The sequence below is a fragment of the Rhineura floridana genome, chromosome 18, assembly GCF_030035675.1.
Source record: "Rhineura floridana isolate rRhiFlo1 chromosome 18, rRhiFlo1.hap2, whole genome shotgun sequence".
NCBI classification, from domain to species: domain Eukaryota; kingdom Metazoa; phylum Chordata; class Lepidosauria; order Squamata; family Rhineuridae; genus Rhineura; species Rhineura floridana.
In genome coordinates, this window is record NC_084497.1 from 20,998,840 (window position 1) to 21,026,470 (window position 27,631).

The 27,631-nt window shown below is 43.1% G+C and overlaps 1 protein-coding gene across 1 annotated transcript in view; it reads left to right on the plus strand.

Moving 5' to 3' along the window:
* CTNNBIP1 (catenin beta interacting protein 1) overlaps positions 1 to 26,725 on the plus strand; it is a 44,132-nt gene extending 17,407 nt beyond the window's left edge. The window contains exons 3-6 of the mRNA XM_061601516.1: positions 1,057 to 1,164; positions 2,236 to 2,357; positions 5,957 to 6,047; positions 24,361 to 26,725. Coding sequence (XP_061457500.1) covers positions 2,262 to 2,357; positions 5,957 to 6,047; positions 24,361 to 24,419 — 246 coding nt within the window. The 5' untranslated portion in view covers positions 1,057 to 1,164; positions 2,236 to 2,261 and the 3' untranslated portion in view covers positions 24,420 to 26,725. The remainder of the gene's footprint in view (positions 1 to 1,056; positions 1,165 to 2,235; positions 2,358 to 5,956; positions 6,048 to 24,360) is intronic.
* Positions 26,726 to 27,631: the final 906 nt, after the last annotated feature.

The following is a 27,631-nucleotide window of genomic DNA, read 5'->3' on the forward strand; positions in this document are numbered from 1 at the left end:
GAAAATAAGAGTTCTGCAGGAAGCTTAATGCAGGGATGGGGAACCTGTGGCCTCCAGATGTTGCTGGTCTTCAACTCCCATCAATTCCAGACAGCATGGCCACAGGTCGATGGGAGTTGTAGTCCAGCAACATCCAGGGCCATAGGTCAGGTGCTCCACCCCTGGCTTAAGCTGACTTGCTGAATTGAGCAGAATTTGTTTGAGGGGTTGGAGATTTTCTTGATCCTTGTAAGTGGTGCCATCTGCTGGAAGCTGAAGCACAAAATGCTATCTTTTTCTTATAAAGCTATTGTATTTCATCCATTTAGTTGGATACAACTCATAACGCTTAGAACACATTATGCCAATATATCTTCTCCACACACCCCACTCACCATGAGCTTGGACTCCAGCTAAATTAATAGGCCTTGCACAACCTTTAAAAAATTCTTGGCCTTTGGCAGATCTCCAAGAGAGAGTTGCATAATTGTGGAGCAACCATCAACATCACCACTTCATGGGCCATTGTTGGGAAAAGTGAGATCTTGGGATGTATGGTCCAGAGGACCGTTTCTGAGGCCACATCACAAATGGTGTCTTAGCCTCAAAGGAGTTCAGATTAAAACTTCTGATGGTGCCAGGAAATGTGCCATCTTGCTATAATTTACTTCATCTCTAGGGAGGAATGCTTCCTTCAAGATCTGGCTCATTTGGACATCTTTGCTGATGTTTGTTTCTTGATAGGTCTATACCTCTATTTTGTCTAGGCTGAATTTGTTAGGGCCTGTCCACAAAATATTTGGGTGGTGCTTTTGATGGACATTTATGTCCTTTTAAAAGAGAGCTGCATCCTCTTGAAAGATTGTGGCTTATTTCAGATAAAGATGAACTGCCTAAGAGCAGCAACATAAACTGCAGTTGGCAAACAGGAAACCAATGAGCTTTTGGTTAAACTATTTGCACATAGATTGCCAAGTAATACTCTGTTTGTATGTTTAAACAAATGCTATAGAAATTACAAGGTACCTAATCAAGCTGGGTTAGTACATTTAATTCTCCCTTTACGGTTTGTTGTAGGTGGTGCCCTGCATGCTTTTCCCAAGGCGCAAATTGCATCTTTGATTTCTCATTCCTTGGCTGTTCCTGACTAAACGTTCTCATAGCCTGAAGTTACTAGGCAAGCAGGTATTGTTAGTTCTTGCTCTATTCCTTAACTTTTCTCTTTATAAAAATTATCTGTCCTGTGCCGTTTGGAGGAATTGAAAGGCTGTGTGGATGAGCTGAAATCTGTGTGTGGCATCTTAATTTAGCTAAGTTAGAAATGAATATTGGTGACTAAGCTAGTAACCAGGCTGAATGTTGCTGCTAATTTAGGACTATAACTATAAAAGTTCCTGTTTGCCTGATGCTTCCCAAGGAAGAATGACTTCAATCCCAGGGCAACATTCACACCATACATTTATTCCACTATAAACAGTCATGGCTTCCCTGCAACGAATCCTGGAAAGTGTAGTTTGTGAAAGGTGCTGAGAGTTGTTAGGAGACCTCTATTCCCCTCACAAAGCTACAGTTCCCCAAGTGGTTTAACAGGCAGTCTCTCTTCCTAAAGAACATGTGAAATTGGAGTTCTGTGAGGGGAAGAGGGGTCTCCTAACAACACTTAGCACCCTTCACAAACTACACTTCCCAGGATTCTTTGGGAGAAGCCATGACTGTTTAAAGTGGAAAATAGTGGAATAAATGTATGGTATGAATATGGCCCTAGTTACTTGCTTCCATGTCAATGGCTATTATTGTGCCCACAGGACTGTAGCTTTGGTAACTTGTCATCTTGACAACATTTTGTTCAAGGCAGCTGTAAAACTTTCTTTCCCTTTGGAAAAATAACTTGCCAGTTTGTACTAGATCACAATTCTAACGGCACTTTCCCAGGAGATCCCGTATAATAATCTTATCCTTGTTTTTGCTGAATCTGTCCTAGCTAAGTTGAATGGTGTACACAGAGGTGGGGAACCTGTAGTCCTCAAGATGCTGTTGGACTCCAACTCCCATCATCCCTGACCATTGGTCATGCTGGCTGGGACTGATGGGAGCTGGATTTCAGCAACATCTGGAGGGCCACAGGTTCCTCATGCTTGGTGTATGGAGGAGCTGGTACTGAGTAGTCAGCTCCTGTGGGCAGGATATTGTGGTTTTAGCTGTTACTTAATACCATAAACTGTTTTTGTATCTTTTTTGTTGGCATTTAATATTTAGGAATCTTAGGAACTGGGAAGAGGGGGATGAACCGTGAGGGTGTCCCCGGGAAGAGTCCGGAGGAGATGTATATTCAGCAGAAAGTCAGAGTCCTGCTTATGCTTCGGAAGATGGGATCAAATGTAAGTATTGTAGGCAGCCTTGCAGACGAGTTCACTGAAGTTACTAGATCAGCAGAATTTCCACTAGTCTTCTAGAACACCAAATCCATGTTAGTTGTTTGTGGCACATTAAGGGTGTAAAGAGAACCAGACATTTTTTAATTTACAAAACCTTCCCTGTTTGCTCTCCTGGAATTGATTCTTACTTGCTACAGGTAACTAGACCAGTAACGACAAACAAGCCTGATCATAGGCTTTTGTGACCAAGGGCCTCCTTCCATGTTTTTATAGTCAGTTTCTTTTCTCTTAGGTAGCTGCAAGTGCCACTAGGAATGTTTAGGATCAGGATTCTAATTAAGCAACTTTGAAAGTGGTGCAGGATAATATTACTTCTGCTTGGCTTTGCATCTGAAGTGGAGGATAATTGAGTTTGATTAAATTATGTAAATTAATTTTAAATTCTTGCCTCCTGAGTTGTATACGATGCATACAGCCTTGCTGCTGGATCAGACCAAAGGCCCATCTGTCCAGCATCCTGTTCTCAGAGTAGCCAACTAGATTCCTCTGGGAAGCCCCCAACAGGACCTGATTGTACCTCTCCCCACTTGTGATTCCCAGCAACTGGTCTTTGGAAGCATATTGCCTCTGACAGTGGAGGGAGAACATAGCTATTGGCAGCCTTATCCTCTTCCATGAGTTTTTCTCATCCTCCTTTAAAGCCATCCAAGCTGGTGACAGGTAGGGGTTTGAGTGAGCCCTGCTGGATCAAGCAGGAGGCCCATCTAGGCCATCATTTATTTATTTATTTTATTTATTTTTAAAACTTATATACCGCCCGACTAGCAATAGCTCTCTGGGCGGTGAACATAGATACAATAAAATACAATATAATACAAAAACATCAGTCTAAAATCAAATTTCACAATCTAAAAACAGCAAAGGCTAAAATCAAATTACAAACATTACAATCATTAACAAAAAATTAAAATGCCTCGGAATAGAGAAAGGTTTTAACCTGGCGCCGAAAGGATGATAGTGTCGGCGCCAGGCGAACCTCCTCGGGGAGACTATTCCATAGTTCGGGGGCCACCACTGAGAAGGCCCTTGATCTTGTCACTGCCCTCCGGGCCTCCCTATGAGTCGGGACCCGGAGGAGGGCCTTCGTAGCAGACCGTAGTGTACGAGCCGGTTCATAGCGGGAGAGGCGTTCCGACAGATATCGAGGTCCCGCGCCGTATAAGGCTTTATAGGTTAATACCAACACTTTGAATTTGGCCCGGAAGCGGAAGCCAGTGCAAGCGGGCCAAAACAGGTGTTATATGGTCAGACCGCTTCGTTCTTGTTAGCAGTCTGGCCGCCGCATTTTGCACCAGCTGTAGCTTCCGAACCGTCTTCAGAGGTAGCCCTACGTAGAGCGCATTACAGTAATCCAAACGTGAGGTTACCAGAGCATGTACTACTGATGTAAGATCCTCCTTACTCAGGTAGGGACGTAGCTGGGCTACCAATCGAAGTTGGTAGAACGCATTCCGTGCCACAGAGGCTACATGAGCCTCCAGTGACAGGGAAGAGTCTAGAACGACTACCAGACTACGAACCTGTTCCTTTAGGGGGAGTGTAACCCCATCCAGGACAGGATATGTATCCACCATCTGATTGGAAAAACCATCCACCAACAGCATCTCAGTTTTATCAGGATTGAGTCTCAGTTTGTTAGTTCTCATCCAGTCCATTGTCGCGTCCAGGCAACGGTTCAGCACATTGACCGCCTCACCTGAGGAAGATGAAAAGGAGCAGTAGAGCTGCGTGTCATCAGCATACTGGTGACAACACACTCCAAAACTCCTGATGACCGCACCCAATGGCTTCATATAGATGTTAAAAAGCATGGGAGACAAAACCGAACCCTGCGGGACCCCACATTGGAGTACCCACGGTGTTGAGCAATGTTCCCCAAGCACTATCTTCTGGAGACGGCCTGCCAAGTAGGAGCGGAACCACTGCCACGCAGTGCCTCCAACTCCCAACTCCGCAAGCCTCTCCAGAAGGATACCATGGTCGATGGTATCAAAAGCCGCTGAGAGATCAAGGAGAATCAACAGAGTTACACTCCCTCTGTCTCTCTCCCGACATAGATCATCAAACAGAGCGACCAAGGCCGTCTCAGTGCCGAAACCGGGCCTGAAACCCGATTGAAATGGATCTAGATAATCGGTTTCATCCAATAGCGCCTGGAGCTGGTCAGCAACCACTCGTTCCAAGATCTTGCCGAGATATGGAACATTTGCCACTGGTCTGTAGCTGCTGAAATCCTCTGGGTCCAGGGAAGGCTTTTTCAGGAGTGGTCTCACTGCTGCCTCCTTCAGACAGCCAGGGACCACTCCCTCTCGCAAGGAGGCATTTATCACTTCCCTGGCCCAGCCAACTGTTCCCTCCTTGCCAGTTTTTATTAGCCAAGAGGGGCAAGGATCTAGTACCGAAGTGGTTGCACGTACCTGTCCAAGCACCTTGTCCACGTCCTCGAACTGAACCGACTGAAACTCATCCAACAAAACATGATAAGACTGTGCACCAGACACCTCACTAGGGTTAACTGCTATAAAATGAGAATCTAGGTCATCCTGTTCCCAAGGGCCTAGGGAAGCCACAAGCAGGATATGAGGGGAATAATGCTTTCCCAGTTGTGATCCCCAGATAGTATAGCCATAATGACAAGTAGCCTAAATGCTAATAATTAATTTGCAGATGTTTATTTATTCTATTATTTGATTTATATCCCACCCTTCCTCCCAGCAGGAGCCCAGGGTGGCAGATGTTACTACATCTAAGTTTCTATAATGTTTCCACCTCCTTGTTTTTGAAATATAAAACTGCAAAATGGAAGTATATCATATCACTTGAGGAATCCAGATAATTCAGCAATGCATTCTTTACTCCTTGCTGGATATATGAATGCTTGTAGTCTACTATGGGATGTATTATAAATATTGTCTCTTTTGCTTGTTTGGGCACATAATAGGCTTCCTAATGATTGGAAGCCAATGAAAGAACCAGGGTAGCAACAGGTAAAACAAGGAGGGGAAGAAAATCCAGGTGCTACAAAATATCATTTATTGTGAGCCCAACACATTTCAGAGAAATTCCGGGCATGTTTTTAAGCAACAACTCTTAACATACCAGGGATATAGGAGTTACTGCAGTATCCATCTTATGTTAGAATTGTAGCTAAAGGATTTTTTTCCTGAAATGCATTATTAGGCTCATAATAAATGATATTTTACAGCACTTGGCTTTCACTCACTCACACACACACACCCCTCTCTTTGTTTAATTATTGGACAAAATAATTTCTGTTTAGTTCCATAGCTAGATGAACGATCCAACTGCAGTCTCCAAGTTATTTTGGATTTATTGGGGTATCATCTGGTGTTGTATCCATGCTCTGTTTACAAAAGGTACAATTTGGCATTATGGCTCCTGCTTGTGTGACCAGATGACTGAAAGCTGGTACAAGTGACAGCAAAGAGAACTAAACTGAGCAGATGAATAGTAACTAGGCTTAGCCTCTACTGCTGACTTCTGCCACATTTGTGGATTTCTTTTGATTTGTCCTTTTCCAGTTAACCACCAGCGAGGAGGAGTTCTTGCGGACGTATGCAGGGGTAGTGAATAGCCAACTTAGCCAGCTTCCTCAGCATTCGATCGATCAGGGTGAGTAGCCAGAGAAAGGGAGATATGTAAGCTTTCAAACTCTGTTTGTGAAAGTGATCCATGTGGAAATTGCTTTTAATATATTTATTAAAAGTTTATTTCCATTATTTTACTTAGAAAAATTTATAAATCACTTCATAAAAATACTCTGTGGCATACATAAAGCAATATAAAATAATTTCCAATAATACACAGGTAAAATCAGCAAAATATAAAAGCAAATACTAAAGTATTTATCTAGGTGGGCTTGTTGAAATAAAAAAGTTTGTATCAGGCATCTAAAATAATATAGTGTCAGTGTCTGTCCTCATGTTAATAGGCAGAGAGGTCCAAAGCATGAATGCTGCCACACTGAAAGGTCAGCTCCTGAGTTCCAAGACACAGGAAGGTAAAGGCTTTGCATACCCTGCCCTAAAATAAATCCAAAATCAGTTAGGGAAGGTAACACAGATTTTTTGCCCTGAGTGCCTCATTGTGGAGTAGAAGGGCAGGGTAGAAATATTTTAAATAAATAAATAGTAAACAATAAGTTTTAAAAGCTTAGTGTCTTGCCCCCATACATTGTTCAAACTAACTGTGCATCTATTTGCTTGTATTATATTGGCCTGCTTCTGTTGTTTTCCTGGGGGAGACGGAACAAAGATCTGTGCAAGACACTGAAGCCCCACCAGTGCTACTGAAAATTCAGCTTTAACAATGGATGAAGTTGATTTTAAAATATCCTTGAGCTGCTTGAGGAGCAAAAAGCAGCATAAGCCACAAGGGCTTCAAATGCGCATTCAATCAGCAGGGGAGCTCACTGAAGGACAGTAATAGGCTCCATGCTCCTGTACGATGGAACTCGGGTTTTGATCATTTTCTTGGCCTTGAGCTAAGTTGCAGGTATGGTCGCAGAAGGAATTCTTAATTCTGGCTTCACTTCTTCCCTGTGTGGTCTTAGCAATCATCTGCTGACACTGTGACATTCATTGTTTCTGTCTTCAAAATTTGAAGCAACTCTTGGGGTACTGTGATGTCTTCTGTTAGAAGGAAGGAGGTTGCAAATCATTTTGTTCTTGTATCATCATTCCTCAAAAGTTCTTGGAAACTGGGCTGAAGAATTTCCGATTAAGGCACTACCACAAAATTAAGATAGTAAGGTGGAAATGGGCTATTTTTGATGGTAACATAAGTCTTCAAGCTTGTGAATTTTAATGGAGGCAAACCTGCTATGATCTCTTTGATCCCCAAAAGGTTACACACAGCAGATTGAAATGTAACATCCACTTTATTTGGAAGTATAAGAAATATTTAAGATAGGCATGCATTTCTTAGATTTTTAAGCCATAGTTTAGCAGCTGGGAATGGGCATTTGGACCACAGCATGCTGTCCCCCATCCATGGCATGCCAATCCTACTTATTTTAAACTAAAGTTAAGTCCAAACTAGAGATTTAATGTCAGTTTACTAAACAGGATCTTTAACAGCTGTCTGAATGCCACTTGGATTTTGTTTTGGCTTCCAGTGCAGATGGGATCTTCCTTAAACCTTTTGTGTCTGGCCTGCATATGAGCAAGTTGTCACTCATTTGTCAGAAATATAGGAGAGGAAAACTATAAAGAAAACATTTTTTAATCTCTAGAATCTCATAAAATTGTCCTCTATTTTGGTATTCGGGGATATTTAGTCAAGCAGCCTTTGCCAACCTGGCCCCCTCCAGATGTTTGCACAGTGATGGCTGGGGCTGATGGGAGTTGCAGTCCAAAACATCTGGAAGGCACAGGGTAGTGAAGGTTGTTGGAAAGGACCCTACGCTGTACTTTGAGAATAAACAGTGTTCTGAGGAAGGGATGGTGGTGGTGAAATAAAGCCTTATGAGAAACTTCTTCACTGGGCTACAAAATATGTTTTGAAGGGCCTGAGGAGAAGGGGTGGGTCAACTGGTCAGGAGGGATGGCTTCTTTAAGTTTCTTGCTGAATAACTGTATGATTTGAAATGAGTCCTGCAACACAGTCTGTAAAATGGTAGGCGCGGAGGAAAGAATATCTTAAGTTCAGAATATCTAGTGTCTAATCCTGGTTATATATGGCAGGTAAAAAAATCAAAAGTGCCTTTCTACTTAATTTGGAGGAGGTTTATTTTTTTAAAAGTTAGCCTAAAGCCAACTCTTCCTAACCCTCTTAGCTTCCCCCCCTACTTTAGGTAGTACAATGTGTCTACTTTCAGGCATCCAAACTCCAGCTGGCCAGCTGAAGCCTATTTCTTCCTTTCCCCAGGAATGACAGCACATGCCTCTTCCCCACCCCAGAATCTTGACTCTAAACCAGGAATGGGCAACTCTGTGGCCCTCCCGATGTCGTTGGATCCCAACTCCCATCAGCCCCAACCACCAGGGCCAACAGTCAGGGATGGTAATCCAGGAACACCTGGAGGGTCGCAGCATCCCCACTCCTGCTCTAAACCAAAATTGAGCACTGTCAGACAGACTGTGTTCTTATGTAGGTTTGAGCCTATTAAACTTGGAGAGGTTCACAGTGATGAGTCCTGAGAACCTCTGCACTAGATGAGTCATCTAGGAAGTCACCACAGTAGCACCCGTGGCTTCTACGGTAACTTTGCTCAAAGGCTTTAATGCACATAATAGTCATCTCTGTAGACAGGAGAAATGCTAATCATGCAGTTAAATAACATTAAGTATAATTCAGTGGCTTCATCTACCAAACTAAAATTAGCTATTGAATAGAAATGTTATCCACTAGATGGCAGTATCTTTTTAGAAAAACTAAACACTCAGATGCTCGAATGTAAAATGCCTCCTTTTCCCCTGGAAAATAGCTTAAAGTGTGTATTTTTGCCTTCCGCTCCCCCCAATACCTTGCAATCTAGGTGTCTAAGGGAAATTTTAAATTGTGAGTTTCAAAGCCCATTGATGTGCAGCAAAGATCCATCTAAATCCCCTTCTGGGGCTTGATATTGATTTCATGGTTCCTCAGGTCCTAACCATGGAGTTTCCTGTTATCCTGAATAGAGCTGCTTCATAAAATTTGCTCATCCTTTCATGGCTTGATCATACAAGGATATATTTCCATCAGAGATTGAAATCTCCTTTGCTATTCCTTTGCTTCTCTATGTTAAATCTGCATGCCATCTTGCTTCTCTTCCCCCTCCCATATTGCATACGTTCTACCTTTTGTATATTCTGTTCTCCTCTAGAACATCCCTCTGCAGAGGCAAATGCTGTGGCAATTATTCAACTCTACCTTTATTGATATGGAAAATGGAAGATACGTGCTGAAGGCTGGTTTGATTTCTAGTCCCTAGGCAGGGGTAACCAACCTAGTGTCCTCCAGGTGTTGTTAGACAACAACTTCAATAATCTCTGACCATTGGCCATGCTGGGCAGGTCAGAGTTGTAGTCCAACAACATCTGGAGGTTTGCCACATTGGTTCACCACACCAAGATGATTTCCAAAGACCTCTTGGCTGAGAGAGAAATATTGTCAGATAGGTTGCTTTTTCATGTTCCCCATAGATATTGTTGGCTTATTGCAGAATAGCCTAAGTAGATTATCTAACCTTGGTTGTGCCACTTAGTCTTCATATATTTGTGATTGTTGCCTTAACATGGGGGGATAATCCACGGGTTTATCAGGATAGGCCTTGCAGGACAAATTTGAGAATTTGGCAGGTGGTCACCACCTGTCAATCACTGATGTGACAATGGCATCAGGTGGTTTGACACGCTGAAATCCCAAATCTGAGACTTAATAGCATCTCACAGGCAGCAAGGCACTGCTATAATGGAGTTGGAAAACTTCCTTTTAGTAGGGATTTCAATATAAACCCCTTCCTAAATGGAAGAGGTTTGCACTGAATCCTACCAAACTGAACAGGATTTAATCCCCTGTTCATCAGCCAATGAACAGAGGGTTAAAACCTACTGCGCTGGCTACATGCAGCCAACACAGAATTGAACCCCACCCATCAGCTGATGTCACCTGTCCATCTGAGTGACATCAGCTGATTGACAGGTGGGCATGCTTTTGAAAAATGGTCTCATGGGCCAAATTGGAACCCCTGGGAGGCCAAGATTGACCCACAGGCCTGAGATTCCCCATCCCTGCCTTAACAGATGGAGGGCACTCCTGTTTCAGTGTGCTTTAGATGTTTGCCAAGTATTTTGGAGGAAATGATTTAGAGTTTTATGTAGGTGTTTGTAGTGAGAATAAGTTGTGTGACTCTTCATCATAGAAATATGGATGAAAGCTGGAAAACTCTAGAACTCTCTACCTTGTGATCTGGAGATATCGCAGTGACAGTGTTGTTAACAATTCACTTGGAAGGTAATTAGTACAGCCCTTCTCAAAACACAAGCTGTCCCTCTGACTGTGCCACCAAGGAATATTTTGACACCAAACTCCGAGGTTTGTTCTTTGGCAGGGGCTCAGAAGGAGGAAAGATCTGAAGAACGGAGGCCTTAATCTATGTAAGTACATGCCTGGGGGAATGCCTTCCTTCTCAGTCATCTGTTTGATCTATTCTGCATTAGCTCCCTGCCTATTAAAGGAGGAGTGGAAGCAGCAGCTCTTGAGGGTCTGAGCTGAGTTTTTGCTTGTCAGATAAACTCTTGAAATACCTTGTGCAAAACAAAATACAGTTGGACGCATCCTTTTTTTTCCTTTTTAAAATGAAGAGGTTACAATTAGGCTGCATTGTTGGTTATTTGCTTAATGAGACTGGAAAGCTGAATCTGTGTGGCAGTACCAGCCTCGGTGACTCTGCCACCACTGGTTGCTATAGCAACCATGCCTTGTTGGTTCTTGGAGAGAGGCAGATCCCTTGGGGAGCACAGAGCTGAGATACAAACATACTCTGTGCTGGTAGTTCGGCAGGCTGCTTTTTTAAAGAGGAAATCAAGCCACTCAGCCTGCAGTGTGAGTTTATGGCAGTGCTCTTCAGCCTTCGGTCCCCAGGTGTTGCTGGACTATGACTCCCATCATCCATATCAAGCTTAGCCAGTCAGGCATGATGAGAGTTGTGGTCAACACTGGGGAACCCAAGGTTGAAGAGCACTTGGTTTAGTGGAAGAAAGCTGCTCTAGGGTTTGAAACTAGAGGGGATTAGATAAAGTTTGGATGCAGTGTTGTGTCGCGGCATTTTGCTGGGATGCTATGTGAACATTGTGCCATGAGTCCCTCCTCGCGAGCATGCAGTTGTGATCTTCACTTTTTACCCTTGTGCATGAAGGGAAAGGATACCTTGGAGGCTGTCAGGGAAGGCGTTTGCTTTTCTAACACTTCTAGGTCCTTTGAGCAACATGCATTTTGTGCTTTCACTGCTCATAACCAAAATATTACAGACACACACCAGAGGAGCAGATGCACAGCATAAACATGATTGACGTGAAGCCATTACTGAAAATATTCCTAGCAGCTGCCTACCAAAGTTGCAACATCTACAGTTTGAGAGACAGTATGGTGTAATACATCCTTCTCCAACCTGTGGCCCTCCCGATGTTGTGGGACTCCAACTCGCATCAGTCCCAGCCAGTGTGGCCAGGGATCACGGATGATGGGAGTTGTAGTCCAACACCTTCTGGAGAGCATCAATAAAGTGTTGGGAGATGTTTAGTCTGATTCTTGTTCTGCCATGAAACTTACTGATTCTGGGCCATTTGGTCTCTTCTGCGCTAACCTCTATCCAGTGGAGGCTCTTCCATCGGGGCAAGTGGGGCACAGCTCCACCAACCTCAGTCTGCCCTCAGCCAGCCGCCACTTGCCTGCCTCCATACGTGTGGCAGCTTCCTCTTTCTTAGTCTCAATATTGCCCTTGCAGAATTCAGCAGGAGGATGGGATCAAAATTAGAATTAGTTAGCTCTGCCTGTTATTGGCTCTGGTTCCACCTACTGTTGGGCCTCTTGCCTTCTTCCCTACCAGTCACCACTGCCTAAATCACAGGGTGGCTGTGAGGATGAGGGTGGGAGAGTCCTGATCTCCTTGGAGGGAAAAAGAAGGAAAATGAAAATTTGAAAATGTAGATTTACAGCCTTGTTTCTACAGAGATAGAGTTTAATTTGATAGGGTAGTTCCCATACATCATGCTGTAGAAAACACACCCTGATTCCTACTGTCAGATCATCTTCACAGGAAGCCAAACTACATTATGAAACTGTTCTGTTCCCGACTATAGTTGTGATTCCATTATTTGTCACATCTGCCTTTTTGTAGCCCAGACACAGGTTTGTGTGAGTCACCCAGCATTGCTTGTGGGCATCATTTGGGAGTTTAAACTGCAGCGGAACTGAGCAGCTCAGACAGGCCTATGTAAACTGGGACTTGCTAAGATGAATCACTTAATAGGAATCTTCACAAGTGGCTTCCTACTCAGTTTCGTCTGTTCATAAAGTCTGTGTTGATCAGCAGACATGGCCACTGGTGAATGCAGAGCGTAGTGACTGCCCGCAGCCTCCTGTGCTGCTTTCCATTAAACAGTTTCTTGACCTTCAAAACTATTTTGTTCTTTTAGAAAGACATACATTGCAAGAAAGTATGTAAAACACTTCCAGAGATGTTGCTGTGCTTGTGTTCAGGGTGCCATAAGACCCTTTGTTTTTGGTACCACCGACTAACAAATGTATTGCAGCATGTGATTTTGTAGACTTGAAGGTGTTATCCTCAGTTGACAGATTTATTTCGTGTACACTGCATGGAGAAGAAAAAAATTAAACAGGAGAGTCAAATGTCAAGAAATGAAAAAAAAAGGTCTGTGACAATTCAGTTGAAGCTTAAATGTAAGCAAAATAAGCACAGCGACTGTCACAGCTGTATTTGTGACATCACAGTCACCTTAGCATTGCTGAGTTAACCCCTGTAGTGGGACAGGAAACCATAATCATTCATCCCCAAATGCTTAGAATCAAACATTCTGATTAGTTCCAGTTCTGTAGTATGTACATGACATTGTCCCTTACTGGACTTTCCAGAACGTTGGGAAAAAAAGACAAGAGGGGGTCTTTATCACTTGAATTAGGTCTTTCTTTTTTTAAAACTTAAGAAAGCTTAAAGCTTAGTTTAGTTTAAGCTTAAAGCTTAGTTTAGTTTAAGCTTAAAGCTTAGTTTAAGAAAAGACTACATTGAGGTAGAAGCTCCCTCTTCCTGCCATTTTCAACTTAACAGCTAATTATGGGCATGCCTTCCTGAGGTATCTTGGAGAGCATAGCTTGGGCATGTAGTTGCAGAACTGAATAGGTTGAAGTCTGCCATTCTGTTTTTGGTTGGCCTTTTGAGCACTGGGTTCTTAACTTTGTGTAACAGAAGGGTGTTTGCACACAAAGCGAACCCAGTTGGGGAATTGGTAGAATACAGGGGCCTGGAGAAGGCTACCTTCTAGAAACAGAAAACGGGAGAGTCAACAACAGAGATCCTTGTGAGAGGGCAGAATGAATAGCAACTGGACAACCAATGTGTGCACACAATTATTTTCCAATTCCTCTTCATGCTGCATCTTGTATCAGTGTTTACTAAAGAGCATTCATATAGATTCAGCTCTGACTCCCAGGCTTTTGGCAAAAGTTCTGCTTATTTTAAAGCTGGGTCCTGTATTGTGATGAGGTTGTTTTCCCTTCTAAGAAAAGATAACCTGTCTGCACTACAGACCTGTGCCTTTGTTTTCTAATCTTTGTCTACCTCATAGCCAGGGCAAAGTTTCTCTATTTCTCTTTGGCACCATTTATTAATAATAATTGCTGTGGCCTGCAAGCAGTGACTACTTCTAGCTGATTAACTGGTGAATTTATCAGACTAGCTGCCTTTGCTTCTGAATAACAGGGTTCATCATTTTAAATGATTGACAGGAAGCATTGTTGGTTTTAGGAATATAGCTACATATAATTCCCTGGAGTGTGGTCATTACTGCAAGCGAACTGTGAACAGGCCTCTCTGCCATACTGTTACTTATAAAATGCAAGACAAAGGGGATACTAAAGACAGCTTGATTTGGCTGGGGTGGGGAGGAGAGAGCTTACAATGAGTTTGATATCTGCCAGAGTACTACCTGATCATTGCCAATTTTTTGGAGGAGAGTTTGAAGAAGTAAAGAACCAGACGTCTGTCTGTTAGCATCCAAGATATCTCACCTTTTATTGCCTTCAAACAGTTTAATTCCCCCCACCCCAAAAAAACAGATCCAGGCTACTACTCTGTTGGTGTATGCCTTCCCCAGTCCACCCTGGGGTACTGGGGGGGGGGAACATCAACTGGACTCCCTTTGGAAATAAAACATAGGAAAGCAGCCAGGCATCTTAGCTAGAAGGTGGCACTGTGTTGCTGGAGAACGAGGCAGGGTCTGTAAAGAAACCTGAGGCCTTTGTCAGAACCAAAGTGTGGTTTGGCACGAGGAAGAAAACTGATTGGAGCTGGAATTGCAGACATATTTTGCAGACAGCAGGACCCAAAGCTGCATAATATTCATGGCTGCTACAGTTCAAATTCACAGAAATTTTCCTGTTGCAGCAGGCTTTTCTCCTTGTGCAAGCTGTTTTGCATGTTAAGTCCACATGAATTATGTCGGAGCATGCAATGCTGTTAAATATTTTTCCTTTATAAAATCAGGACAGGTTAAGGCAAGTTAAAGCTTTAAAATATCTGTACACGCATACATATTCGAATGTAGGAAGAGCCTGGTTGAGCACAAGTCCAAGTGATTTGTGCCAAGAACAGCTTTGCAAACAAGTCCATTAAAAAAATTGAGTAGCCCACCTGCTCCCATGTATCATTGGCACTCATTTGTGACCTAAAAGGAAAAATAAACAACTGTTCCACCTGATCACCTGGAAGCAATTTCTTAGTCTCCACAGGCAGTTGGCTATATATAAGCCTGTCTAAGAGTGAGTTGATACTCTCTTCAGGGTGGTAGCCAGCTATCTTAGGCTCTGGGCCAACTGCTTTGTTTGAACAAGCTGTGACTTAAGCCTTTGCTTCAGCTTGGGAGTGATGTTGCCTTCACCCCTTCTGTGAGTCAGTAATGAGTATAGATTCCTTAACTGCTGTATGAAATGTGCTGAATTTTCAGTCTCCAGCAACCCAGTCAGCTTTGATTTGCTGCTTACCTGGGGCGAATAGCATTAAACACAGATGAGCACCTAAGTTTCTATGATCTGTCTCTCTCTCTCTCTCTCTCACACACACACACCTGCCTTCTGACCTTAAAAGGCTGCCAGGCTCAAACATTATAAGCTTTGCTTCTTTCCTCAAGAATATATCCAGACCTTACAAGTCATCTGAGGCCTTTTTTGTGTGCCCCCTCTGAGACAGGCCTGGATGATGCCAATAAGGGAGAGGACCTTTTTGGTTGTGATTGATGTCAGCACTGCCACCGGTGAAATGCTCTACCAAATGACACCTGCCTGGCACTGCCAGGTTGAGACTTTCCTCTACACTTGGGCATTTGGTGGAATTTAATGTAAATTGCCAAGAGAATGGACTGTATTCTGCAATTAACACATTATATAAATAATAACAAGCTTGCTTGCTTAGCACAGGTTTCTGATTAATAGGCAAGCTCATCCCAAATTCTCTCGGCTAGGCTAGAAAGAGAGAGCCAGTGTGGTGTAGTGGTTAGAGTGTTGGACTATGACCTGGGAGGCCATGGTTTGAATCCCCAGACAGCCATGAAGCTCACTGGGTGACCTTGGGCCAGTCACTGACTCTCAGCCTCAGAGGAAGACAATTGTAAACTACCTCTGAATACTGCTTACCATGGAAACCCTATTCATAGGGTCGCCAAAAGTCAGGATCGACTTGAAGGCAGTCCATTTTTTCCACCGCAGAAAGAGGTTGCAGATCAGGTCTACTTTCACCGGATAGGGTGAGGCTGTAAATGCATATCTGAGCTGAGTTGCTTCAGACTTGCCAATTGGGGCTCCCAAGATGGGATTCTCTTGCATGCTATTTTATTTATTTATTTATTGTTTGATTTATATCCCACTCTTACTCCGAACAGGAGCCTAGGGCGGCTCCTTCTCAGAAAATGAACATGTTGAGCGGAAGGCTATAAGCTAGGATTTTTCTCCCTACCTATTTGTATGTGTATGGAGAAGTGGCTTACAAGCGGCCAAGAAGCAGTGCAGCCTAGTGGAACAGACCTTTTTGAAGTTATTGCTCAGGCCTCATTCTCACAGGGAAAGACTCTTGCGGTTTAGTGACTGAGATGCACCTGGATATTAACTACTTCCAAAACTTGATTACCTTCTAATATGTGTGTGTACGTACACGTACACACACACACACACACACACACACACAGAGTGAGAGAGCTTTCATTATTTAGGAGTGTATCTAGCTAAGTCTTACTTAGAGTAGATCCACTGAAATTAATCAACCTTACTCATATCTATTTTTCAATAGGTCTTCTCTGAGTAGGACTAACACTGGCTATAACCCTTAATTATTTCAGGATCTAAACCAGTTAAGATGCAATTCCAGCGGGTTCTGCAGTAAATGATAGTAGTTTAAAAAAAAATTGAAATGATACCGTTCATTTTGATGTTTTCCTTTAGCTTGAGTTTTCTTGTGGTGTTGCTCTGTAAACTATTCTGCTGTGGCCACTGTAATCTATACTGTCATCAAAGAACTGATTTAGGCTGCTGGAATTGGCTGTGGGGCTTTTGGAAGGCTGGGAGGGTTATCTTGAAGTAAGTCTGATGTACTTACATAAGATCCGCTAGGATTTTTCTTTTTCGTTCTTTCTTTTAATTACTTGGGTTTTGAACAAGAGCAAGGATTGGGCATGGGTGAGGGAGGAAGAAGCATCTGCTGCCTGTTAGGTAACTCTGCTTATCTACTTTGTGTGCTGTGATGTCATCCGTTATCTTGCTGGTTGCTAGGAAACCCTGCTTCCATGGAATTTCCACTCCAAAGACACTTCTAGGCTTAAAGGTAGTGCACATTAAAAGGAGGAGTCTGCCCTTGGATCTCCTGCCTTGCTCTGTCCTGCTCTTTCTGGTTGATTATTTTCCCTGGTGATGTGATTGTAGTAGGACCGGCTTCTCTCTGTCTCTCTCAGAGAGGTACTGCTTGGGGCCTTTGTCTGATCCAGCAGAGCTCTTCTGACAGGCCCAGCAGCATCTTATTTGTAACAGTAATAGAAAGTCCTGTGTCATCTTAATGCCCATTTGTGGGTTAGAGCCAAAGCAATAAAATCACACTGACCTACTCCCAACAAGCAGCTGCAGGTAATAAGTTAGCACAGCAGGAAAGATAGCTGGGAATGGACAACTCTTGTTTGTTAGTATATATTTGGACTCCTCTTGGAAATACATGGGCCACTCCTATGCTGCCTCTTGCACTTCATGGCCTTTTGACCCCACTGTTTCCAAATCTTCCCCACGTGTGTGTGTTTATTTATTTATTATTTCATTTCATTTCATTTTTAAACCGCCCATAGCTAGTAGCTCTCTGGGCGGTATACAAAACAGAGTTAAAATACCATGTCACAATAAAATCCGATTCAAATAACAGGAAAATTTAAAACATTAAGATGAACAATTAACATTAAACATTAAAACATTAAAATGCCTGGGAGTATAGCCAGGTCTTAACCTGGCGCCTAAAAGAAAATACCGTAGGCGCCAGGCGTATTTCCTCTGGTAAGCTGTTCCACAATTCGGGGGCCACCACAGAAAAGGCCCTAGATCTAGTAGTGATCCTCCGGGCATCTTGATGAGTTGGTACCCGGAGGAGGGCCTTAGATACTGAACGAAGTGGACGGGTAGGTTCATAGCAGGAGAGGCGTTCCACAAGGTACTGCGGTCCCACACCGTGTAAGGCTTTATAGGTCAAAACCAGCACCTTGAATCTGGCTCGGAAACAAATAGGGAGCCAGTGCAAACGGGCCAGGACAGGTGTTATATGCGCGGACCGATTGGTCCTTGTCAACAGCCTGGCTGCCGCATTTTGCACTAGCTGTAGTCTGTCTGTCAGATGAACACCACCCAGTATACTATACATCTATAGTGGGCTGAAAGCCTTGAAAGAGCTTATATCCCAATAAATGTTACCTACCTTTTAACATAGATTTTACAGTTACCTCTTTGGAATTTGTCATATTAATACTTTTTTTTAAGAAGCCACAAATGGCAAACTTACATGATAGCTGGGTTTTTTTAAAAAAAAGAAAGTTGTCCAAAACTAGTGCTGTCCAGTCCATAAATTTTCACACAGGTTAGAACAGCAGCAAAGGATCAATAATGATCCTCAAGGCAATGAATTGATGCAAGTTTCTGTACAGAGCATAATCTTGTTGGATTTTTGTTCTACCCAACCTTCTAAGGAGCTGAAAATGGTTTACATGATTCTTCCCCTCCCACTTCATGACAGCCCTGCAAAGTAGGGCAGGCCAAATGAGAATGGCTGACCCAAGTTGGCACAGAGAACTTAATGGGTGAGTAGAGTTCTGAACTGTGGGTCTCCTAAAATCTTTTTCCTTAGTGCATTATCAATGCAGATTATGTGGCACATGGAAAGGAGAGCTATTGCTCATTGGTTCAGTTTATTGTTTAGCCAAAGACCCATTAGGAACTCTTTATTTTTAAAACAAAACAAAACACAGCAGTAGATGTAATCCAGCAACCATACAGCCAGGATGACCAGTATGTGTCTATGATCACATTTAACAAAGGTAACACTGTAGAAACTTGCATTTACAAGAGACTCCGTTTTTTGATGGACAGAAACATTAGAAACCTTAATCAGCAAAGGAAGGAAGTGCATGGTCCCTGGGACTTGTGTACAGAGGACAGAAAAGGAAATGAATACAGAAGATCCTACACAACAGCTAAGCCATGAACAAACTGGTCTCATGTTGAATCTTCAGTTATCAACCTTCTAGGACATTGTTTGTATAAACTGCAGGTGTAATGCTGTACATCTTTTTAACATACCTGGAATAAGATCTGACCAACCACAAACCTGCTGTTCATCGTTTGAGTGTTTAATTCTTTGTTGGATCTATCCATTGCAATTTAATTTATGACTTCAAGGAAATGCAGTGGGCTTCAAGCTCTCTAGTTTCATTTGGAACTTGGGCACTGATCTTTCAGTGTGATTTTGTATGTTTGAGATTGGTACCTCATCCTGGAAAAAGGAGAATTTCATAGTCCTTCACATGATTGAGACTGTTTTTCCTAGCTAATAGGTATCTTTAAGAATGCTTGAAAGATCGCTTTACTGACTTTATTTTTCTTAAAGCTCTTTTTAAAGACTTTGCACTAAATTTGTCTCAATGCACTAAGCTTCTTATCCTTTCTAAACCTTCAATAATGTAAGTCCAGAGAATGGATCCTTCCAAATCCTTATTCACCCTCAACTCAAAAGGTGGTGGTGAGAAAAAATAGTTAAAGGGATGGACTCTGATCTTAAGAATAACAGTGTAAGTTATTCACAGCAATAATGTAAGTGATGTTTGCTTACAATTAATGTAAACAACAATTAACAATTTGCTGTTTAAAAATTGCAGGGTGGCCTCAGGTCATTTCTAGATGACCTGTTTATTGAGCATTCATTGTGATTTGTTTGCCAAAGGTTTACCAGAAGGTTAGACGACATTCACTGTTTGCTGAGCATTCATTCTGATTTGTTTGTGGGAAGGTAGAATGACATCACATCAAGCAATTGTTGATGTGTTTTCCTGTCACTTTCCTTACTGCAAAAAGTCAATTTTTTGAATTGGGTTTGCACCGGAATGCCAAATACACTTTAATTTTGCAGGTGAGATTGAATCCCACCTGCAAATAAGCAACATTCTGGAAGCAGTCTCAGTCCCATTATGGTTTCCCCTATTCATTCTCTAAAACAGTTATGGGGAACCTGTGTTCTTCCAGATGTTGTTGAACTACAATTTCCATTGTATCTGACCATTGGCCATGCTGGCTGGGACAAGTGGGAGTTGGATGCTAGCAACGCTACCATGTTTTCAAAAAGTGCAGGAAGTCTTGTAGTGCGCATGAGGTGGAATTTATATACTTCAACACAGGGTCAAAGTAGTTCACCAGAGTGGTTGCTCCAGAGCTCTTGATACTGGACAGCCCAACTGTCTTTTTATATTGACCTTTTCTCTAATCAGCAATATTGCAGAGGTATGAACAAGCTAAACTCTTTTTCCTTGAGGTTTAGCAACCATGCTATTGTTCTTAACCCAAGAGTACTATGCTGTGACCAAAACAAGGTTGTGGTGGGTCTGTAAGGCACTTTCTCTCCACAGAATTAAAGCAGATTTGCAGGGCATAAAACTGCTGTCATAACCATCTCCTTACTATTGATTTATACACAGGGGCAATGTGGTGCTTTGAACCAACTTGCCAAAAGATAGCGACTCTCATGATTTAGGGGCTTAAATTAATCTCTTATCAGCAAAAACTGCAAAGAGGCTTCCTTTGTCTTTCTGGAGGAAGACAAAACTTACGTCTGTTGCATTTGGAACAGCTCCCTCCTTTTAACTGAGAGGCTTCAAAGAAAGCCTTATTAAAGGAAATAATCTCTTCATGCAGGCCTAATTAGTTTGTGAGGGGCCAAAAAAAAATGCTTCATGTTATCAGTTGCATTTGAATGGCAAAGATCATTTTAAAAACTAAAGATCAATTGAACACTTAGCCAAACATCCACAGCCATGTGGGTGGGAGACTCTTGGAAAGCGTGCAGCTTCTTAATTTGATTCTGATCGCTGCTGCTGGAGGAGCTGCAGATGGAAAGTACAAGGAGCTTCCTCTGTGTCAGTCTTGGGAGGCCAAATTAAACATAGCACAGACATTCCCTTAAGACCAGCTTGCTGTCGAAAGCCTGCTTTAAAGAGAGGCTCATGGCTAACTGGATGAATCTTCCTTCCCCCCCCCCCAATGTCCTAGAGCAGCCTTTCTCAGACTTTGGGTTGGGGAGCACCAGTGGTCCCTGTTCTGTGATGTAGCCTTTTGGATGGGCCCATGCCAGCAGCTCTGTGCATGTGCAGTACATAGGCACGCCTGTGGGAGCAGATGGTTAGAGAGTGAGGCCGCAGCAGACAAAACTGGGAGGGAGGAAGGGAAAGAAGAGGGAGGATGGGAGGTGAAAGGGTGGGCAGACTGAGAGAGAGGAAAGGGGAAAGTACCTGGCGTTGCTGTGGTGCCCCGCTTCCCATCTCCATCCACACTGCGAAGCCCCAGTCCTTCCTTCCTTCCCATCCAGTCTCTTGCCAAGCCAGGAAGCTGCTCCTCCATTCTCTAGATATGTAAGGGCCAGAGCAGGCACTGAAGGGAATTTGAGGGTGTGTGTGTTAATTTTTTTAAAAAAATAATGAAACGGAATAAAGAGGAAGAGGATAAGAGAAAGAATCTGTTATAGGAGGAAGATGTGGATGTAAAGAAGTAGGAAGGAGGGATAAAGAAACTGGCAGTCTGGGGTTGGAATAGGATAAAAGTTGATTGTGAAAGCACCTTCTCTACAGCTTGATCAGCAATTTTTGCCTAAACTTGGGAGACTGAGCCATGATACCTCCAGAGCCAACCTTGTACCTAGGTTTAAGAGAGCTGACCTGCAAGAACTCCCTGCCTCTTTTCTTGCTGCACCAGATAATTTAGCTATTTCCACAGTGGGACTGGAGATAATAGAAACTCATGGTGGGTAATAGGCAGCTGATAATGCCAATGTCTGCCTCCATCCGTTGCCATTTTGTGGCTAGCTCCAGCCCTGCGCTATCATTTTGTGACAAGTGTACCTCAGTAATTTTTAGCCCTTGCAAGTGGACCCTGGAAATAGAAAGTTTGAGAATCCCTGTCCTAGGTCATGGTCCTCCTGCATTGCATTCCCAACAATGCACAAAAGTGACTTAATTACCAAATATCCCGTGGAAGAGTATTGATGTCTTCTGCAACAGACCATTCACATCTAGACTTAGCGTGTCAAAGATGAATGGAAATGGACTGCCTTCAAGTCGATTGCGACTTATGACGACCCTATGAATAGGGTTTTCATGGTAAGCGGTATCCAGAGGTGGTTTACCATTGCCCTCCTCTGAGGCTGAGAGGCAGTGACCGGCCCAAGGTCACCCAGTGAGCTTCATGGCTGTGTGGGGATTTGAACCCTGGTCTCCCAGGTCGTAGTCCAACACTCTAACCACTATACCACACTGGCTGGCTGTGTCAAAGATGGTATTGGGAATATAATCCCTGTATAAATGAGGCCACATGTGGGAATTTATTACTTTTATTACCTTTCTATTTTGCCCTGCCTCCCAAAAGGAGCCCAGGAGAATTGTTTAGCATTACCACTGACAAAACCAATGGATGCAGATGACCCATTTTATGGAGTGATGGTTTGTTAGGTTTCATGTAATCATTCAGAATCAGAATTCTTTATTACAGTCATTAGACCAGGTAGCAAAAATACAAACAAACAGCAAAAAGACTGATTATTAAACCGCTACAATTTCATTGAGACAGATGCGATTTAAAACTCATTAACGATAGGAGTTAGATCGGATTTAATTTTTGACAAAACTGGACAAATAAATATAAGGATTAGCTCCTATACATAACCTTAAGGGCTAAAACCACAAAATCGTTTAACTATAATAAATATATTTAATTAAAACTGCATAGGTTAAAACTTGAGGGTAAAATTAAAATCGGAATAAAATTAAACCGGGTTATTTAGGGTTACTTTCCTATGGTTTAGTACCGCTAAACTATACTTGGCGACTGATAAAGTTATCGCAGGCGAGTGATCGCCGAGCAGGTAGTCCAGCCAAAAAGATTCAGGTTTAATTTCAAAGGGTTCTAAAAGGGGAGAGATTAAATGGAGTCTCTGGGCACAATAGAACGGACAGCGGAATAGGACATGCGCGTTGGTCTCGATCTCTCCCGACCCACACGGGCACAATCTCTCTTGATACGGAATCTTGTTGAATCTGCCAACTAGAAGTGCTGAGGGAAGAACGTTGAGTCTCACATGTAATCATTTGGAAAACTAGTTGTCTGTTTCATCAACCGTTTTCCAAATGGTTACATGAAACCTAGCAAGCCTAAGTAGGGAGATGGCTGTTTTTGCTTCCCCAGATGTATGCAATCGTTTTTTCCTGTAGCAAGACAGGCTTCCTACATCATTGCACGTAGACTACAGCAAGTTACCACTTGAGGAGTGGGGTGGGGTTGCATTTATCCAGGGGCTTTCCTATTTGTGTGGCTTCTGGATGCAGTAAAGCATTCTATCCCTACATTGCTTCCTAAATGTGTTGCCATACAAAAGCTGGAAAAATGGTCACAGGCAGTTGGAGATGCAGGTAGAAGGGAATTATTACAAGGCAGTGAAGGGCTGGTGTAACAGCAGCTGTGGTGAACTGACACATTAGTTGCTTCCCTGTAATTATAAAAATTGTTGTTACTTTAAGGACTACCTTCTTCCTAAGGAGCTTGAGGTGTAGCATACATGGTGTAGTCTTTCTCTCATCCTTGCAACAATTCTGTGAAACAGGCTAGGCTGATAAAAGGTGCCTGTCCCATGGTCACCCAGTGAGTTTCATAACTTAAGTGAAGTTTCAATCCCAGGCCTTCACAGCTTAATGACACTGTCCTAAACACCACAAACATAGGATGCCCGGTAATATAAATTTTATATATAACTGATTTGAGGAAGAAAGCAAAATAGTGCAAGTGCTTTTTAACCTTGCCGTGCAGTCCGGTAGACATTCATAATCTGTGTCCGGTCCTTTGTGTCATATTCTGCATCACTCTACAGAGCAGGTAGTGAATTTTCAAGCTAATAGGAAGAACGGATCAACAGATATCTGCATATAATTCAAGGGGGTTTTGAACTAGGGAGGAATGAGAGGATCAGCTGTTCAGTACATGCACACCACTGCATGCTTGCGTGTGCCAGGCCTCTCTGTCATCGTTGCTATGTTCTTTTGGATTTCTGAGTCATTTAACACATTCAGTCATCTTTTTAAAAAAGCACCTTAGCCGCCTCTCAAAATGCACTGTAGGTCTTAATTATAATCGGTGTTTGGGAACAACATTGATTCCTCAGAACGCAATGTGAAAATAAGGTGTTATAACTTGCATTTAACTTTCTCTAACCTTGCAGCCAAGAACATAAAAGCTGCTCAACCCCCACAGACAACCAGTGATAGGGTGGGGTAATAATTATCTGCCCTGATAACAGGTATCTTTCCCCACAGCCTTTAGGGAAATAGAGCTTTTTACAGTGCAGGAAGCTGGCTAGCATTTCTTGCCCTTTGTCTAAACAAACAAAGCCTACCCGTCCAATAACATCCAATTTTTTGTTTCGCTTTTTTTCTTTTCACTGCAGGTGCCGAGGACGGGGTGATGGCATTTTCCAGGTCGGAGACTGAAGACAGAAGGCAGTAGCCGCAAGGGCTGTCTGAGCAATACAGAGCCGGAGCAGAGCAAATAAGCTCTTAGAGATCAAGGAAGATGGCCAGACAATCATGAGTTCCTTTGCCCTCCCCAGATTTTTTGTTGTCCCGTGGTAGCCTTCCCCACCCCACTGAATTCAGTTTTCCTGTTGCCTGACCTGAATGTATTTCACAGCTATCTGTTCTGTATACTCTGCTGGTGGGTCAGCAAGGCTGTCTAAATCAAGGACAAGTCTCGAAATGCATTTGTAATTGGCTCAAAAAAAAAAAAAAGGTGGACTCTGATTGGCTGGGTAAAGGAAGGAAACTTGACCAGTGGAAACACTCCCCTTTATTTTGTATTTTTAAGAATTGTTGCTGACATCCTGCTTCTTAAAAGCCTTTAAGCTCTGGGGCTTATTTAGGTCATGCCTGTGTGTGTTTTTGGAAAGGGGCTTGGCTGTGTGAAACTGGAAATGAACTGTGGCTGCTGTTTGTTTGCAAAATGAGTGACTTGCAGGTGTTTTGCTGACATCCGTGTTTTCCTTGCTAAAAATTGCAGGGGTGGGAGGGAAGAAGGGTAGATGGAATTAATGTATTTAGTTACTGCTTCACATTTATTGTCAAGGTGGGAGGGGAAAATGTTTTGCTATATTTATTACATGCTTGCTTGCCTTTAAAAACAAACAAACAACTGGCTTAACTGTTGACTTCCTATCGGCTGCAGAGTCTACTGTGCAACTGACTCTTCCAGGCTGGTCTGCTTCATGCTCTCAAAAGAATGGTTGCTTGAAAGCATACTTGGTTTTCTCAAGTCTGCCCAGGCAGGAAGGAGGTGGTCAGAAGCCCTGCCGCTTTGTTTAGAGTTGTGGCAATGAGCCTCCACTGAAAACTGGGGCAGCTCCCTTGCAGAAGGCTCATCAGTACTGTGGAGGCTTTATATGTGCCCCAAAATCTGTGACATACAAATGTCAAACCAGGATGGAGTGCAAGCTAATCCTTCTAAACAATCCACACAGTTCCAGCTTCAACCCATTAACTGGCTCACAGATTGCAGGGCAGTGGGTGTGAGAAGAACATCAGCCTGAATTCTATAACTTTGGCCTAATGCCTCCACTGACTTATTGAGGTGGAATTGATCGGTTCCTCAAATTGGGCTTGCTTTCATGCGCTGGCTGATCCCTTTGGAGGCAGCGCATCTCGCCCAAAGAGATCCAAATGGCTACAGGTGGTACTACCAGTTCATAGACCAACTGAAGCAATGATGTTAATTCATTACATGCCCTTGCTTGCCAGGAAGTTGCATGTTAAAATCCTGAAACTCTACGTGCTGCCTGTGCCCAAACATCTCCTCTTTTGTTACATGCCATGAATATTCACAGTACTCTTCCAGGAAGGCACCTAGGTGAGATGGTACTGATAAAGTATTTGAGAAAAAAATTGAAACAAACTTATTTTGTCTCTTTCCCTGTCTTTGGGGCGGAGGTCATTATCTAGAGGAAGCATCTTAAGGAAATGGCTATGGCAAGCTAGAGTTTCCAAGGGCTTTTGGTTGTGAGGGTGCAGGTGCTTGTGTGTGGGGGGAGAGGAATTAAGATACCCAATAGCATAGGGTGGGAGATAATATACAGAAAAGCGGGATGACGATGATCCCAAATGAATTTGTCTACCTGCTGCTGATGACCCCTATTTAAATGAAACCAGCAATAAATGCAGTTCACCCTTGCAATTCAAGCTTTGTTCCCACAATCTTTTTTAAAACATGCATAGAGAAAAGCGCAGCTCCTCAAAAAAAAAAAAAAAAAAGTCAGGGTGTGGCCAGAGGGATCAGGGTTTTGTTTGGGGTTTTTTGACATGACAAAATGTGCAGCTGTTGGTCTGTTGCAGAGATTACACGTTTTCCCTCACCCAAGCATATCCGTGTTAGGGAAGTCTTATTTCCTTAAATCTCAATCTGCATCGTATTGTTGGTGGGGGAAATCCCCCCCCCAGCCAGGACTCCTATTGCAATGTCTGGTGGGTGCTGATAGTATCTGGGTCACCTCTCCCCACCCGCCCACCTCAGTGCCACTGAGGAGCTTTATTAACTTATTTTTCTAGTTTGTGTTATACTACTATAGCGGCAGAGCCCTCCCCAGTCGAAGTGCTTGTGAAAAAGTATCTCGCACCAGTGATGCTTCCATATCCCCGCTGTGGCAGCTCCCCAACATTTAACAAATCTTCCTCCCCTCCTCAAAAGCTGTACTTTTCCTATGCTTCCCCGCTGATCTTCTAAATCTTTTTTTTTAAAAATAGTAGTAAAAATGCTATTCCTCTCTGTGTCAGTGCTATGTTTCTGTAGCCCATGTGTACATCTGTTGCACAGAAGTGGGATGCTTCCCTTTGGCGGCTGGTTCAAACAGTTCAATGTCCTCTTGGAAATTAAGGCCTCTTGAAAGCCCCTTGGAGTTTTCTTGAGCACGTTCGGTTGGCAGTTTGCTGGGTCGAATGGGCAGACCTGCTGTTTGGCTGTAGCCCATGTTCCATTGATATATAGCATTTCCAAGCTGTTTTGTCTTTCGAAAGAAGCAAAGTAAAATGTTGCTGTGGCTTGTAAACTTCTGGAGGGCTAAAACTGTAACTTGAAGGGGCAGGGAAAATACCCTTTATTAGAGCTGTTGATTCTTGTTTTTATGTTTATCTGGCTGAACATAAAGCGGTCCTAGTGCTGCTCTTGGGGGCCAAATTACAAGATTGAGGTCCTGGCTTTTAAAAGCAGAAGCTCCTCTTACACAAAGAGAGATAAATAGTCTTGGGCTGCAGTCATACACGCACTTTCCTGGGAGAAAGCCCCGCTGAACTCCAATGTGACTTTTGACTAGACATGAATAGGTTTCTGCTGTTAATGCTGCTGTCTCCTTCTGCCTTCAAACTCAGTCCTAGTTCACACATGCATCTACATCCCTTGATGTCCCTATTTCAGCATCTTTGTCCCCCCACAAGAGCAACTCCTCACCCAGGCAGCTCACAATTTCAAAACAAGAGCCGTATAATCAAAATACATAAAAGTATGCAAAGGGCTGGGGACCTGTGGCCATCCAGATGTTGGACTGCAGCTCCCAGCAGCAGCATGGCAAATGGTCAGGAATGAAGAGAGCTGCAGTCCAGCAACATCTGGAGGATCACAGGTTTCCCACCCCATGATGTCAAGTAACCGAAGACGACCAGCCCCAAAGGAGACAAAAT